Source organism: Bubalus bubalis, chromosome 17 (genome assembly GCF_019923935.1).
Source record: "Bubalus bubalis isolate 160015118507 breed Murrah chromosome 17, NDDB_SH_1, whole genome shotgun sequence".
NCBI lineage: Eukaryota > Metazoa > Chordata > Mammalia > Artiodactyla > Bovidae > Bubalus > Bubalus bubalis.
This window is the reverse complement of record NC_059173.1, coordinates 21902931-21917331: the sequence shown is the minus strand read 5'-3', so window position 1 is coordinate 21917331 and position 14401 is coordinate 21902931. Positions and strand designations below refer to the sequence as shown.

At 49.3% G+C, this 14401-nt stretch overlaps 1 protein-coding gene across 3 annotated transcripts in view; it reads right to left on the bottom strand.

The window, feature by feature from the left end:
* Positions 1 to 14401, bottom strand: part of AACS (acetoacetyl-CoA synthetase) — a 57329-nt gene that overhangs the window by 20448 nt on the left and 22480 nt on the right. For all 3 annotated transcript variants that reach the window (XM_025267816.2, XM_044930291.1, XM_025267815.2), the window contains exons 6-8: positions 8395 to 8509; positions 8108 to 8189; positions 4166 to 4313 (exon numbers count right to left, since the gene is read on the bottom strand). In XM_025267816.2, coding sequence (XP_025123601.2) covers positions 4166 to 4313; positions 8108 to 8189; positions 8395 to 8509 — 345 coding nt within the window. The remainder of the gene's footprint in view (positions 1 to 4165; positions 4314 to 8107; positions 8190 to 8394; positions 8510 to 14401) is intronic.

The window sequence follows — 14401 nt, the reverse complement described above, 5'->3', positions numbered from 1 at the left end:
CTGTCACGTGACCCCTGAGACTCCCAGAGGACACGAGAGGAAACCCTGACCCTCTCCTGCTGACCTGCAGGCTCTGAGCGCCAGGTGACCAGGCACCCAGGGATCTCACACAAGATCCTAAAGCTAGACCAGGGACGCAGCCCCTCCAAAACCCCTGAAAAGGCTGGACCACTGCACTCAGTCTGGCCACAGGCAGCATCCGCTGGCCGACAACAATGATAGTCCTGGATGTTTAGGAACCTTTGGGACTCACATATTAAAATGAGCCTTGCAACCCTCATTGGACCCAAGACAAATAAAAAAACAAGCCATTAGGAAATGACCCCTTTGAAGGCACAACAGAAACAATCCTACCCACAAGGGACTTCCCTTGTGGCCCAGTGGTAAAGCATCTGCCTTGCAATGCAGGGGACGTGGGTTCAATTCCAGGTCAGGGATCTAAGATCACACGTGCCTTGGAGCAACTAGCCCATGTGCCATGACTCCTGAACCTGCGTGCCGCAACTAGAGTCCGTGCACCGCGTCAAAAAGATCCCACATGAAGGACGAAGATCCTGCAGGTGACAACCAAGACCTGACGCAGACAAATTAATTAACTTAAAAAAAAATCCTGCCCAGCAAATTCTCTAACTCAAGGCCAGAGCCCCTATTCCAGAGTCTGTCCTGGACAGCACCCTGTCACCAGGCTCGCAGTGAAGGCAACCTGCCTAGGGATGGGCCACACGGGGGTTGGGTAGATGGTGGTAGAAAGGTTGCTGGGAGGGTTCCTCAAGGCCACCCTTGGTCTGCAAGAGCTGAGATCCCTCAGCTGTACCGCACATGCATCGTGGACTCAGGGGCCCCAACCCAGGACAGTCAGAGGCTTCTTCGCAAAGTCCCACAGTACACGTTGTTCTCACGCAGAGTGGGTGAGTACACATTTTAGGAACTCTTCTGATGAACGCCAACTGTTCACATGGCAAATTCTCGGAAAGGACTCAGAGCTCCCAGATCAGACAAACCTGAGGCAAATCCCCTTCCCATTTCCCTTTGTACTTAAATCAGCATCTAAGTTTTATCTCTGCCTGGATGGTCTGCCTTTATAAGCCCAGCCTATCCATAACACATCACATGTTGTTCATTTGCTCAGTACCCCCATTTTTTTTGTTTGTTTTTGACCGTGCCATGCAGCTTGTAGTATCTTAGCTTCCTGACCAGGAATTGAACCTGTGCCCCCTTCAGTGGAAGCTCGGAGTCTTACCCGCTGGCTCTCCAGGGAAGTCCCATACCCTCGCCGTGTTGACAGCACAAAACTGTCCTTAGCTTTTCTCTGTGTGAACCTTTTGCTGTTGTTGTTTTTCAGTCACTAAGTTGAGTCTGACCCTTTGCAACCCCGTGGAATGCAGCACACCAGTTTTCTTGTCCTTAACTATCTCCCAGAGTTTGCTCAAACTCATGTCCATTGAGTCAGTGATGCCATCCAACCATCTCATCCCCTTCTCCTGCCTTCAATCTTTCCCAGCATGAGGGTATTTTCCAATGAGTCGGCTCCTTGCCTTAGGTGACCAAAGTATGAATCTTAAGGAGTCAAATTAATAGTTCTTCTCTTAATTTTTAAATATTTATGGCAAGTCTGAACACTTTCCCTGAGGGTCAGGAAATACAAGCAACATGGTTTCCTGGAACTCAGGCAAGAAGATTCATTTTAAAAAGGGAAGAGAAGGAAGCTGTTTTCTGGCTCTTTCATGGGCTTAGAAAACACAAACCAGCAAACCAGGGCCACACCCCTAACACCCCAGGGGCGGCCAGTGCTGGCAGTCCCATCTTGCTGTTTTCAAGTTTCCTCTCCAGATCACTCTTGAAAACAGGCAAGATGCTTAGTCACTTCTCTGGACGTGCAAGAGCTCAGTGAAGCCAGAATTAAGATAACTTTTCCTGACTTTTCCACACTCTAAATATACCAGGCACGATGATTTTATGAGCCAACTACATTAGATCTAATATATTTTTATGTTCCACTCCTAAAAAAGTGACATTCACTAGGCAAGTAGCACTAAAAATAGAAGTACAGTTGGACATTTCAGTTTCTCCTAAGATGTGTTGTTTTGCCACATACACCCCGCCCTCGCCTGCAAGGTTTCTAAAAACCCTCATCTCTTTGGCTGGGTATTAGGCTTCTGACCAGGTGGACTGGGGCGCCCCCTCCAGGGGAAGCACGATGCCAGCAGCCACACCTTAGAGTGGGCACTCCAGACTCCGTGTGATGAAACAGGATGGTTTGAGCAACAGGAAGAACTCGCTCCTAGAGGCCACTCGGCTTGGCCAGTGTTGCTTCCAGAAATCAAGCCTTTGGCCCCTGATATCCCCTCCCTCCCGCCCCAGGGCTTCTGGGAAGTTGCCCGTTGTATATGAACAGGCTGTGTGCATCTGGTGGTTATAATTCATAACCTGCCATCAGACTGTCCGTGGAACCAAATCCAGGTAATAACAAAGCTGTGTTATGTGTTAACTCCTTTCCACGTTATAATGAAAACACTGTGTAAAGAGCTGTATAAGGTGTTAATGTGATTCCAGTGTAAATGTTTCCTTCCTAAGGCAGGGATTCAAACAGCTTCTAGGTGCAGAGAACATCTGTAAAAGCTAAATGAGCTAGGATAAGAGAAATTTTATATTTCATCTTCAAATACCACAATCTGACCAAGCAAAACTAGAAAGCTGTTTGAGAATGTGAGGGCTCTCCACTCAGATAATCCTCGGGCCTCCAGGAGGGGAGGAAGTAAGACCGTTAGTGTGGGCCATCATCCACTGTGACTGATGTTTTTACAGAAAGAGGAAATGCAGACACCCAAGAAACACTGGGGATGGCAGGGGGAACAACTCCCCCCGTGATACAGTTGCTATGATGCTGTGCCCCCAATGCAGGGGACCCGGCTTCAATCCCACATGCTACAACTAAGGCTTGTTGCAGCCATATAAATAAATGATAAATATTTTTTAAAGAGATCCATCAGGGATGTATATGCACAGAGGAAAGACACTGTGAGGACACAGAGAGAAGGCGGCCACCTGTGAGCCAAGGAGAGAGGCTCAGAAGGAAGCCACCCTGCCCACACCCCGATCTTGGACGTTCTAGCCTCCAGAACACGGAGGAAGTAAATCTTTGTCATTTAAGCCCCTCAGGTCCATCCTATTTTGCTAGCACAGACTTTTGACTAATGCGGCTTGGGAAATCCTTCTATTAGTTGTACTTTGTAATGTAACCTGTTAACAGGGAAGAACAAAATCTGACTCCCTGATGGATCTGTTTCTCTTACTTAAGTTTGCTTTCCATTGCTTGTTACTATAATCACTAAAAAGATGCTGTCTATAGCTGTGAGCATACATAATGGCCTGCCTTGGGGAACGTGACCCCTCTGCCTGAATGTTAAACCAAAGAGCGTTTGTTGAGCTCACAGGATGACATTCTGACCTAGTCTACCTGTGAATGGCTACAGGAAAGAAAAAATTAACACATCCCTTCCCCAAGGCTGGCTAAGCAGGAAATATTTCGCAAGATTTTCAGCCTAATTTTTACTTTATTTTCTCATCTCCTCCCCCTTCTGTTCTATAAAAGAAACTGGCATCCAGACCCTGATAACATGGTGCTCTAGGGCCCTAGCCTGCTCGGACGCCTGGCTCTCTGAATGAAGTCGCTATTCCTTGTTTCATCATCTCGTCTCCTGATTACTGGATTGCTATGCAGTGAGCAGATCGAGCTTGGCTTCGATAACAACCCCATGACTTTCAAACTTTTTGACCCCAACCCACTGTCAGACAGAAGTTTTACGATGCTGCCCTGCACCTGCCCATCCATACCTGCACTTACATGACACTTTGGAGAAACCACACCAACCCCTCCTAAGACCTGTGATGTGCTGATATTTCCTGTTCTCATCTATCCTGTTTCCTTCTGTCTAAAATGTGGCAAGACCCATCCCTTGGGCTCATGGTCCTCTCAGGGATCACTGTGTGCAGAGGGACCAGGGCGGCGCTGCAGAACCCCTGACCCCATGGTGATGGGGTCACAGCAGCAAGGCCAGCATGACTCCCTCGTCTCACTTGAGCATGGATCTCCGTGTGGCACCCCACCAGGAAAGCGGGGATGGGGTGCCATCTTCACCACCAGGGAGTCCCCGAGCAGACCTACCCCGGCCGAGTGCACCATGCACTTGGGTGCTCCTGTTGTGCCTGATGAAAACATGATGAAGAGTGGGTGGCTGAAGGGCAGCTGCTCGAATTCCAGCTGGGGGGCTTGGTCGCCTTGCCCGGTGGCCAGGAAATCCTCCAGGAACACGCTGTGGGCAGAAAGGCACAGGAGAACAACGGTGAAGGTTCTAGAACATTGGGGGGTGGAGGCCAATCTGCCGAGTCCTCCCATTCGTTCCCCTCCATGTCTACCTGGATGACAGCCTGGACTCCGGGATCCACCTTGTCTGAAAGATTTGTGAGGGAAGGGAGAGTCAGGGCTCATGGACTACGCGAACTGAAGGAAAAGTCAGTAAAATTTTTGCTTTATTAGTGCCACTGACAGGGACTAAGGGCTTTTCTCCCGAGAGTCTAAGCGCTTTAATATTAAACACAGGGGAGAGGGATCGCTTGCAATTAACACCCGGCTGTTTATGTGCAAATTCTGCAGAGGAGGGGGTCTGAACTGATGCTGGAGTCCTCAGAACCCAGGTGCCTCCCTCCCATTCGCTACTCACCATCTGATTAGCAAATGCCTTGTTCCCCACGGCCCCCAAGGGGACGTGAGAGCCAAGTGGGCCTGAATCGTTCCGTCCCCCAACCCCCATCTCCCCAGCCCCCAGGAGAAGGGAGGGAAGGAGGCGACAGGTTTAGAGATCTCTTCTGACACGTGAAGGTCCCACGAGAGTTTCTATGACAGAAATCCTGCCAGACAATGATCCTGTTCTCACTGATTGCCTATATTCTGAGGTTTACAATGGCCAGATATAAACATCTGTCCAGGAACAAGAAGATGCAGCCCAGCTGTCGGCTCTGGCCTAAACAGCCTGTCCTCAACTGTGCCCCCAAAGCTGAGTCAAAGCCTCACTGCGTGTGATTAAGGGCCACCGAAGGGGCTGTTCCTGAGCAGAAACAGGACAGCGGAAGCCGCAAAGCCACGTTGGGAGACAGGTGATTTCTCTCTTTTGAGATCAGTAGGAAAAAATCAATCCCTGAGCCCCAGACCTGTTGCTCCACTGATTTAGAAGGGAGAGAGAGAAGAAAACAAAGCTACCGTTTTGACAAATGGAACTTGCTTTCAAGAAAATGGTAGAACTCACTTCAACTTGGCTGGCAACAAACTGCCAACGATGATTACTCTGAAGTATTTACCAACGCATGCACACTAGAGTGAAGAGGTGTGCTGGCTCACGTGGGCAGGCCTCCTTAAAGACGAGCCTGTCTCCTGGGGGAGGCGTGGCCATTTGAAAAGGGCACCCCAAACAACTCAATTCTGAGCAGTAAATAAACAGAGTCCTCCTCTCCAGAGTGTCAGGAAAACTATTCACCGTGGAACCCTCCAGCTAATGAAAGCCCCCACCTCCCATCTGAACCCCATTTATATAAAGAGCCCGATCTAATCAAATGCTTCACACAGAGAAAAACCTCTTCTTTCCACCAGTCTATAAATCACAGTAAATAGTGATGACTTTTGTTGTTTCTTCTAAAGATGAGAAGCCAGAAGGGCGGTCCTGTTACAGGTGTCTGCACACAGGCGCAGACATGCTCTCAGTGTATCCATGGCGCCCAGCAACTGAAAGCTGGACAGCAACAGGGCCCGGTTCCAGGGTGGACCTGCGGGGAGGAGGGACTCTCCACACTGTCTGGAGCCAAATGAAGTGCTGGATGTTAATTCTCCTGGATGCTCTCATTTTACATCAATCACCAATAAACACATACAGAAAAATAAAAGCCAGGCCACTGTGGGACCAGCAAACCACCCTGTGTTCCTCCTGGCCTCTGTGTGTTATGGCCCCATCAATAAAACCAAGGAGGGGAGGGAGGTTCAGAAGGAGGGGACATATCTATGGCTGATTCGTGTTGATGTATAACAGAAACCAACACAATATCATAAAGCAATTATCCTTCAGTTAAAAATAAATAAATTTTTTTAAAAGGGAGCTAAGGCTGGGTGTAATTTATCAAGGTCGGCAGGGTTCCCACAGTCTCAGGGACAAGTCCATGCCCCAGGGCTGGCCTGTTAAGGACCTATACGTCCTGACCCAGGGGCTCCAGAGGACACAGCTCACTCCTGACTGGGCTGTCACCTCCTCTTAATGACAGACATTACTGACAGCTAACTTTGTGCACACGGCTAAGCCTGAGAAGAAAGTTACTATTATTCCCATTTTACAGATGGGGAAACCCAGGCACAGCAAGGTTGCTCACTAGCCCAGGGCCGCACAGCTCACGTATGACCCAGAGCAGTCTGGCTGGAGGCCACAGCCGTCAGGGAATAGTCACTTTGCTGCAGCTCCTTTCAGCCTCTAGAATCCCGGTACCTGCAGCTGTCCCCCGATCTGGGCCACCTCTCAAGGTCACTTCAGGTGTCGCCTCCCCCTTCCACAAAGAAGCAACTGTGCTCATGTCTCACTTGCTGGGCACCACCTGTCCCCTGACTCAGCGAGCATGGCTGTGTCTACTGGGATCCGTGGTCACAGCTCACCCTTCCTGCAGGTGTGCCTTACCCCCGAGCTGGACTGTAAACTTGGGGACAGCACATGAGCTTTATCCTGCTCAGTGCCCCAGGAGGTGCCTGGATAGAACCACTCAGCCATGTCCACCCAAGAGCAAGGCCTCCACACCCCCTCGCTTCCTGCATATAGCACACACAGGAACCCCACCTGTGGCTCTGAGGCTGCTCAGAGACTCTTGCCCACAGCCCAGACACAAGGCTAAATGGATAGGTTTACCTGTGCAGGTAAACATGTCTGATCTCAGAAGTCTCTCCTTGGGACTTTCCTGGCAGTCCAAAGGTTAGGACTCTGCACCTCTACTGCAGGGGGGAAGGGTTAGATCCCTGACCTGGCACTAAGATCCCACAAGCCAAGAAGCGTGTCCCAAAAAAACCTACCTCTCTTCAGTGATCTCTTTAAGAGAGATGAAAGGTGGACAATAAGACCTCCAGGAAGAACCTCTACTTGGAGCAAATCATAATCCATTTTATTGATGCCTAGTCAGAATTAAGGTGCTCACCATTTTATTCAAGTGCTATTAGTTTATGAATGTCAGAAGAGGAAAGGAAGATGCCATTAACAAGGGGGACAAAAAACAGGTTCTAAAATGGAAAAAAATATATTAAGCATGCAAATGGCAACCCACTCCAGCATTCTTGCCCGAGAATCCCATGCACAGAGGAGCCTGGTGGGGTCCATGGGGTTCCAATGAGTCAGACACAACTGAGTGACTAACACCAACACCACCATTCCTTTGTATATATGCATATGCATATATATACACGTGCATACACATATACATACATAGACACCATATACATATACACAAAAGTGCACACATGTGTGTAAACACATACTCACATACATACACGTATGCACATGTGCATACACTTTAGACACTATTCAGAACTGCTGTGGCCAAATGGCCTGGCCCCATCCAAGCCCACCACCATTTCTGAGGAACAAGAGACAGGAAGGGTGAGGATGCCTGGGACAGACTCAGTTCTGCCACTAAGTCACCATGTGACCCCAAGGGACTCCCTTTGGGCCCTCCAGTGCCCATCTACAGAATGATGATTTTTTTTGGCTCCATCAGGTCTCAGTTGCAGCACTTGGGATCTTCCCTTGTGGTGCACGGACTCTCTAGCTCTGGTTCGTGGGCTTAGTTGCTTTGCAGCATATGGGATCTTAGTTCCCAGATCAGGGATTGACCCCAAGTCCCCAGCACTGCAGGGTGGATTCTTAACCCCTGACCCCCAGAGAAGTCCCTATGGAATGACATTTAACAAAGATACCCTGCACCTCCAAGATGCTCCCACTCCCACTGGAAAGAGTCACAGAACCTGCTGCCCAGTGGGTCCTTGACTGTGTTCCATATGCAATTAGTGATCAGCGTGTGGCTGGCTCACCTATTTGGAATCTTGGAGATGTCTATCTTCTCTCTGGAGGAGATGTAAGGAATCAATACCACTTTTTTTAGGTCTGGTAGTCCTAAAAGCAGGGGGAGAAAAACACACAAGCTTACAGACCCCAACAAACTTAGTCACTGATCTTTCTCTTTTTTATGAAATGTAAAACAACCTAGGGCTGGGACTACTCCATTTTTGTAGCTCACAGCTACCAGGGGCTCTTGGGAGCCCTGGGGCGGGACTCTTGCCCCTGCGTCCCGCCCGGCCCCCCACGCCAGCCCACGCACCCTTAACGACCCGCTGCAGCTTGTCCATATGGCTGTGCTTTTTGCCATTGTACACAACGGCCTCCACAGAGAAGATGAGCTTCGGCTGGATCTGAGAAAACCGGTCCAGAACGCCCTGGGGGAGAAGGAGAGACCCATTGTTGCAGAGGTCCAGGGGTTCAGAATCCGCCCTCCAATGCAGGAGAGGCGAATATGGTTCCTGGTTATGAGAAGAGGACGACAGAGGATGAGATGGTTGGATGGCATCACCAACTCAATGGACATGAGTTTGAGTGAACTCCAGGAGTTGGTGATAGACAGGGAGGCCTGGCGTGCTGCAGTCCATGGGGTAACAAAGAGTCGGACACAACTGAGTGACAAAACTGAACTGAACTGATGACCTAAGATCCCACTTGCCTCGGGGCAGCTAAGACCACCCGCTTCAAACTTCTGAGTCTGTGTAGCACAACCCCTACCCCACCCCACCCCTGCAAAAAAAAACATCATTATTGCTCAAGGAAACATCATTGTTGCTCATCCAAAAGGCAAAATCTCCCAGTAGCCCATGGGACCGCTATATCTTCAGGGAAAGAAAACGGAGCATGACCACCACGCCAGCCATGTCCCTGCATTCCCGTCACCTGGAGGCCAAGAAAGACAGCCAAGCAAACCAGACACGCACCTGAGACAGGATCATCACTTCACAGAAAGCATCAGTGCAAAGAAACACCCGATGGACTCACAGACACACACTGAGTCTATCAAATGGGAAAACAGCATGGTGTTTGCACCACCACAATGGTCCCCCATTTACAGAAAGAACCTTCCAACACGGCTCCTCTGGCGTATGTAAGGGAAGGCTCACCTCCCCAAAAGGAAGCTCTGTATGCAAAGCGGTCCCAAAGTTTGGTTCTCCTTGATCTTCAATGACAGAGGTACCTGAGTCCTCCAAATGACACTTTTTGCCAAGCAAATGGATAAACCCATAAACATGTACACTCGTAAACCAGCCCATTTGAAAAAGCAGGTTCTCCACACCCAGCAGTGTTTACACCACACATGAATCACCATCCCCCTCAAGCACATCCTTCTCACTGAGAGAAAGCACACCTCTCGTGCACACACAAAACTGACATGTATAGCCTCGAGACACACTGAGACAACCTGCACGCAGCCCTGAGGGTGGCAGGCACAAGCTCTCACAGTCTCCCCTCCGGCTCCCCTTCCAGCCTGCCAAATTCAGACTACGGCACAGCCACCTTCATTCACAAAAACAGCATCTGGGAAGGCATCACCGGACTCTGGACTCCTGAACCAGCATTCCTGGTCCCTTGCATGTAAGCCCAATGTAGCAGCTCAAGGTCAATGCCTGGGGCTACTCCAGGGATGTCAGAACCTCTGTGTGAGGATCTGATGGACAGGGTCTCCACCCTGGCTGCAGGACACAGGCCACCTGTGGCAGGACGATTAAACTCACCAGATAACTAATTAACTGGCCTGGGGTGGGCCAGGCGCTGCTTCTCAGAGTTCCCCAGGAGTCAGCAAAGCACGTGCTTAAGACAAGGGGAAACCAGGGCCCCTAGGAATGGTCTTGGTGACAACAGTGTGGAGGTGGCCTGACAATCTGGGCTTTCACAAGCCCCTCAGATGATTCTAACGCATGATAAAATTTGTGACTCTCTGGACTACAGAGTGAAGAACTGAGATGCTACTTTCAATGTCATCCATTTTCAAGACACAGTGCCAGGCAAGCAGAGTTCCTTGTCCTTAGAACAGACAATCTATCTGGGGGAAAAGCAGCAAAGCAATTAAATGTTACTGTTTCTAATTTCCAATTGCTTTCAGTGAACTAAGCTCATCCTTTAGATAGCCAGGAAAACAAAGAGAGAGAAGAAAGGAAGGAATAAAGCCATAAGGAAAAATTAGTGATGGATTTGATCAATAAAACCAAAATCTTTCTTCCAAGAAGATCAATAAAATAAGCCTCTTGACAAATGTGATCAAGAAGACAGATAATATTTCTAGCGAACACTTACACGGTACTTACCACGTATCAGACACTGTCCTGGGCACTTCACTAATACTCACTCATTCAGTGCTCTGACACAGCATTATTATCCCCACATTACAGATGGATACACTGAGGCCTGCAATCACCCAAAGTCAGAAATCACACTTTACTACATGCCGGGAGCCGGCGAGAGACATTCCACTCGTGACAAAGGTCATGAGGAAGGAGGCTCGGCATACGCAAAGGCGGGATCGAGCCTCCGGGAGTTCCCCCGTATATTCTCGAGCATCTACCCCCAAAAACCAAAGTCTGCCTACTTTATTGCTTTGTGCTCTCACCTCTGACATTACTGGGGGCTGTCCCCCACCACCATCTCACTCTCTCTGTCAAAGAGCTAACTTACAGCTCCAACTAATAATGTTCCTGGGCAATTAGTAGTGTTTAAATCCAAACCCCTCAGATGGTTTTCTAACTCGCCTGACAAGTTTACCCGGTCTCCTACAGCTATGCATACGATTGTGTACAGTCTCCCAGCCTCGAGACGCACGGGAAGTTTAAGATATTCAAATAGCTTAGAGCCTCTCAGAGAGTTAGAAACTGTCAGAATAAAACTAGTAAAAGATTTCATTGATGAACCAATGCTTTTTGCCAAGTTTCCACATCCCCTGAATTGTATCCTTGAATGTGTGTTAATTAATATAGTTGGTATGTAGAAAAAATAAGTACTGGCCTTGATGTTAGTAACTTTAGACCCTTAAGGTAATAAATTCTTTTCTTTGTTGTAAACCCATTACACATCCTCCCTATAGGAATGCAATTTTATCTTCGAAAGATGGCGCCAAACCTTAAACAATTACTCTTAGAGAAAATAACTCTTATGGTTGATAAGTCTTTGTCAAGAGTCATAAAATGTTAATAGGTCTTCTGGCCAGAAGATGATGTAAATCACCTAAACCATTTGTATACGATACATTTGCAGGAATGAAACCCTGGTTTTTGATAAGGATCAAAGACTGCTGACTTTGCATCCCCTATTATCCTCTATGTGTACCTTAGGGTATATAAGCCCCTGTTGAAAATAAAGCTACGGGCCTTGCTCACCAACACTTGGTCTCCCCATGTCATTCTTCTCCTCAATTTTCAGCTGAGTCTCCATCTGGAGCGTGGATATCCTCTGCAACCATTTATTTGCCTGGGCTTCTAAGACCCACTCGATAAGGTGTCTAAGGTGGGGCACCTTCTGCTATTCGAGAGGGCGCCTGCAGCCTCCGTGGTCAGAGCTAACCTGGTGTCACGGGTTATATTGATTTTCCGCGTAAACCAAGCTACTCAGCTTCTTTTCTCCACTGAATTTTCCTACTGAGCTATCCTCATTCTATTACTCTTTGTATCTCTAATTAACATTTGAATAGGTCGCCTATGCCGTCTCTCCTTCGAATACCCTGGATCAGCCGGGGCTGGACCTCGGCAACTACAGAAAGATTAATCAATGACAAAGCACTATGTTCAGTGTTGTTAACAAATTGCCAAAAGCCAGATGAAGTGGATGATTCCCCACGGAGACATAAATTTATCAAAAATGATCCAAGAAGCAGTAGAACACCCGAAGAGCCAATAACCACGGGAGAAAAAGCAGTCAAAGGTCTACCTCTTAACACAGACACCAGGGAGGGACAGAACTGCAGGCACGTGTCACCACATCCTCAAGAACTAGAACATTCCCATTATACAAACCATTCAGAAGACAGAAAATGACAGAGAAACAAGCAGACAGAAAGAGACTACAGACCAATGTAATTTACTACACTAATAGATTAAAAGGGGGGAAAGCTTGTGATTATCTTAAAAGCTTTTGCTTTCCTCACAAAAAGCTTTACTAAACTGGATACTTCCTCACTGACAAACAGTGTCTCACCGAAATCTATGGCAAATACATTGCTCTTGATGGAGGAGAGTCCTGGTAGGACATCCCAGGCTGTCCAGTTTAGGACTCCGCACTTCCACTGCAGAGAGCCCAGGGTCAATCCCTGGTTGGGAACTAAGATCCAGAATGCCACAGCGTGGACAAAAAAAAAAGCATCCTGGCAAAAAGCAGAAACCAGCTTCCATGCCCAGACTGCCACGGTGTCCTGGAGTTCCAGCCAAGCTAGGAGCCAGGAGCTGGCAGAAAGGAGCCGAGCAGCAGACGACAGAAATGGCTATGTTGAAACAGGCCAGTGAGAACCACCAGGCGAACCAACAGAACTGGGTTAGGCAAGGTGGCCATGTACAAACTCCACAGAGCGGCACCTCCCTGGTGGTCCAGTGGTTAAGACCCTGCACTTCTACTGCACGGGATTCAATCCCTGGTCGGAAACTAAGATCCCACATGCCAAGCAGGCCATGGAAAAAAAAAAAAAAAAAAAAAACAGAGAGAGAGAGAAAACAACAGCAAGCTCCACAGAGCAAAATAAACAGTATTCCTGGACCCTAGGATTTTAAGAGGGGCGGAGAGTCCTCACTTAAGCTGGGAAGAAAATTTTTGCCAATGAAAACATCTCCATGTACTGAGCATTCAACATCCACCTTTCCAGCTGGTGGCAGGCACTCACGCATCTGACTTCCCATCTGCAGCAGCGGGCTGGGGCTGTGATCAGCTCCACATCCTTGCTGAGGCAGGACCAGCATCATTTGCCCAAAGCTTCACAACCTGCCAGCAGCAGAGCTGGGGTTGCAGCCTGCTCCATCTGCCACAGGGGCTGGTGCTCTTAACCACAGCACTGCCTCTACTAAGGAAAGGCTGACCCTCGGGACAGGAAAGCCACCGGGCAGCAGCAGAGAGCCAGGGCTGGGGTCCCCACAGACTGAATAGGGGGAGGAAGCAAGAACCACAGCCAGAGCATCCCAGGACGCCTCCGGAGAGCACCTCCGCTCAGGGGCATCATGGGAGCAGGCTTCGCAGTCACGTGGAAGGGGAGCGGCCGTTCTGAACTGAGGGTGCCACGAGAAGAGCCCAGAGCAGGGGGAGCCAGCCCAGGGCAGGGGGGAGCTGGCCCAAGGCAGGAGGAGCCAGCCCAGGGAAGGTAAAGAACTTCTAGAAAGTCTGGGGCCAGGAAGGAGCAGGATGGGGCCAGATAGGAGCCCTGGAAGGATGCAGAAATTTCTCCATGACACCTAGCATCCTTCTGGTGGACTAGCCCACACAGGTGGATGGACCAGAGAGCAGTGACCTGGGGCTCAGACATCAGGGAAGTGACCCTTGGTCACAGGGAGAGAGAGCAGACAGCAAAGACAACAAGTGTTTCAGAACCAGGGGTCAGAACGGGGCACCATGGACAGACTCAGAGACCCCATGACATGGTGGTGAGGTTCCTGGTGGGTCGAGCTGGGATCTCTGAGCATCAGAAACTAGCTGTTGGCCTATTCCAGTCCAGAAGAGGGCTGCTCAGTCGTGACTGCTCTCATGTCACAATGAAACGAACACACCTGTGATCGTGCAGCTGACCTGATAGGGCACTTAGCAACCAACCCAGTGCTGTAACCAACGGCCGGGCCAGTGCTGGATCACATGGACAGCCACCCAGAGTGAGAACAGCTCTCCTATTTATGTTCACGCACGTACGTGTGTGCACAGGTACACACATACACACACGCAGCAGCCTGAAAAGCATTCTGTAAAAGGGAGGGCTACAAGCTACTGGCCTGGCTCTTGGATATGTGGCTATCAAAGGTTGGACTACCCCAGCGTCTCTGAAAAAGCCACCCATTCAAAGGTAAACAGTGACACAAAGGAAAAACCAAATGTCAACACACACAGGACCTGGAGGTCTTGGTGAGGCTGGAAGGTTGGGGAACTGAAGAACAAGCACCCCACCCACCTGGAGATGTCCCTGAGCCCACTGTGGGGGGTATCCAAGCACAGAGGAGGGGAGAAGTGGAAAGGATGGGAGGAAGGGGGAGGGGGAGGGCAGACCAGAGCCAAGGGGTGTCAAGGGAGGTGAGAAATGGCCCCCAGCATCCCTGAGCAAAAGCGGCATC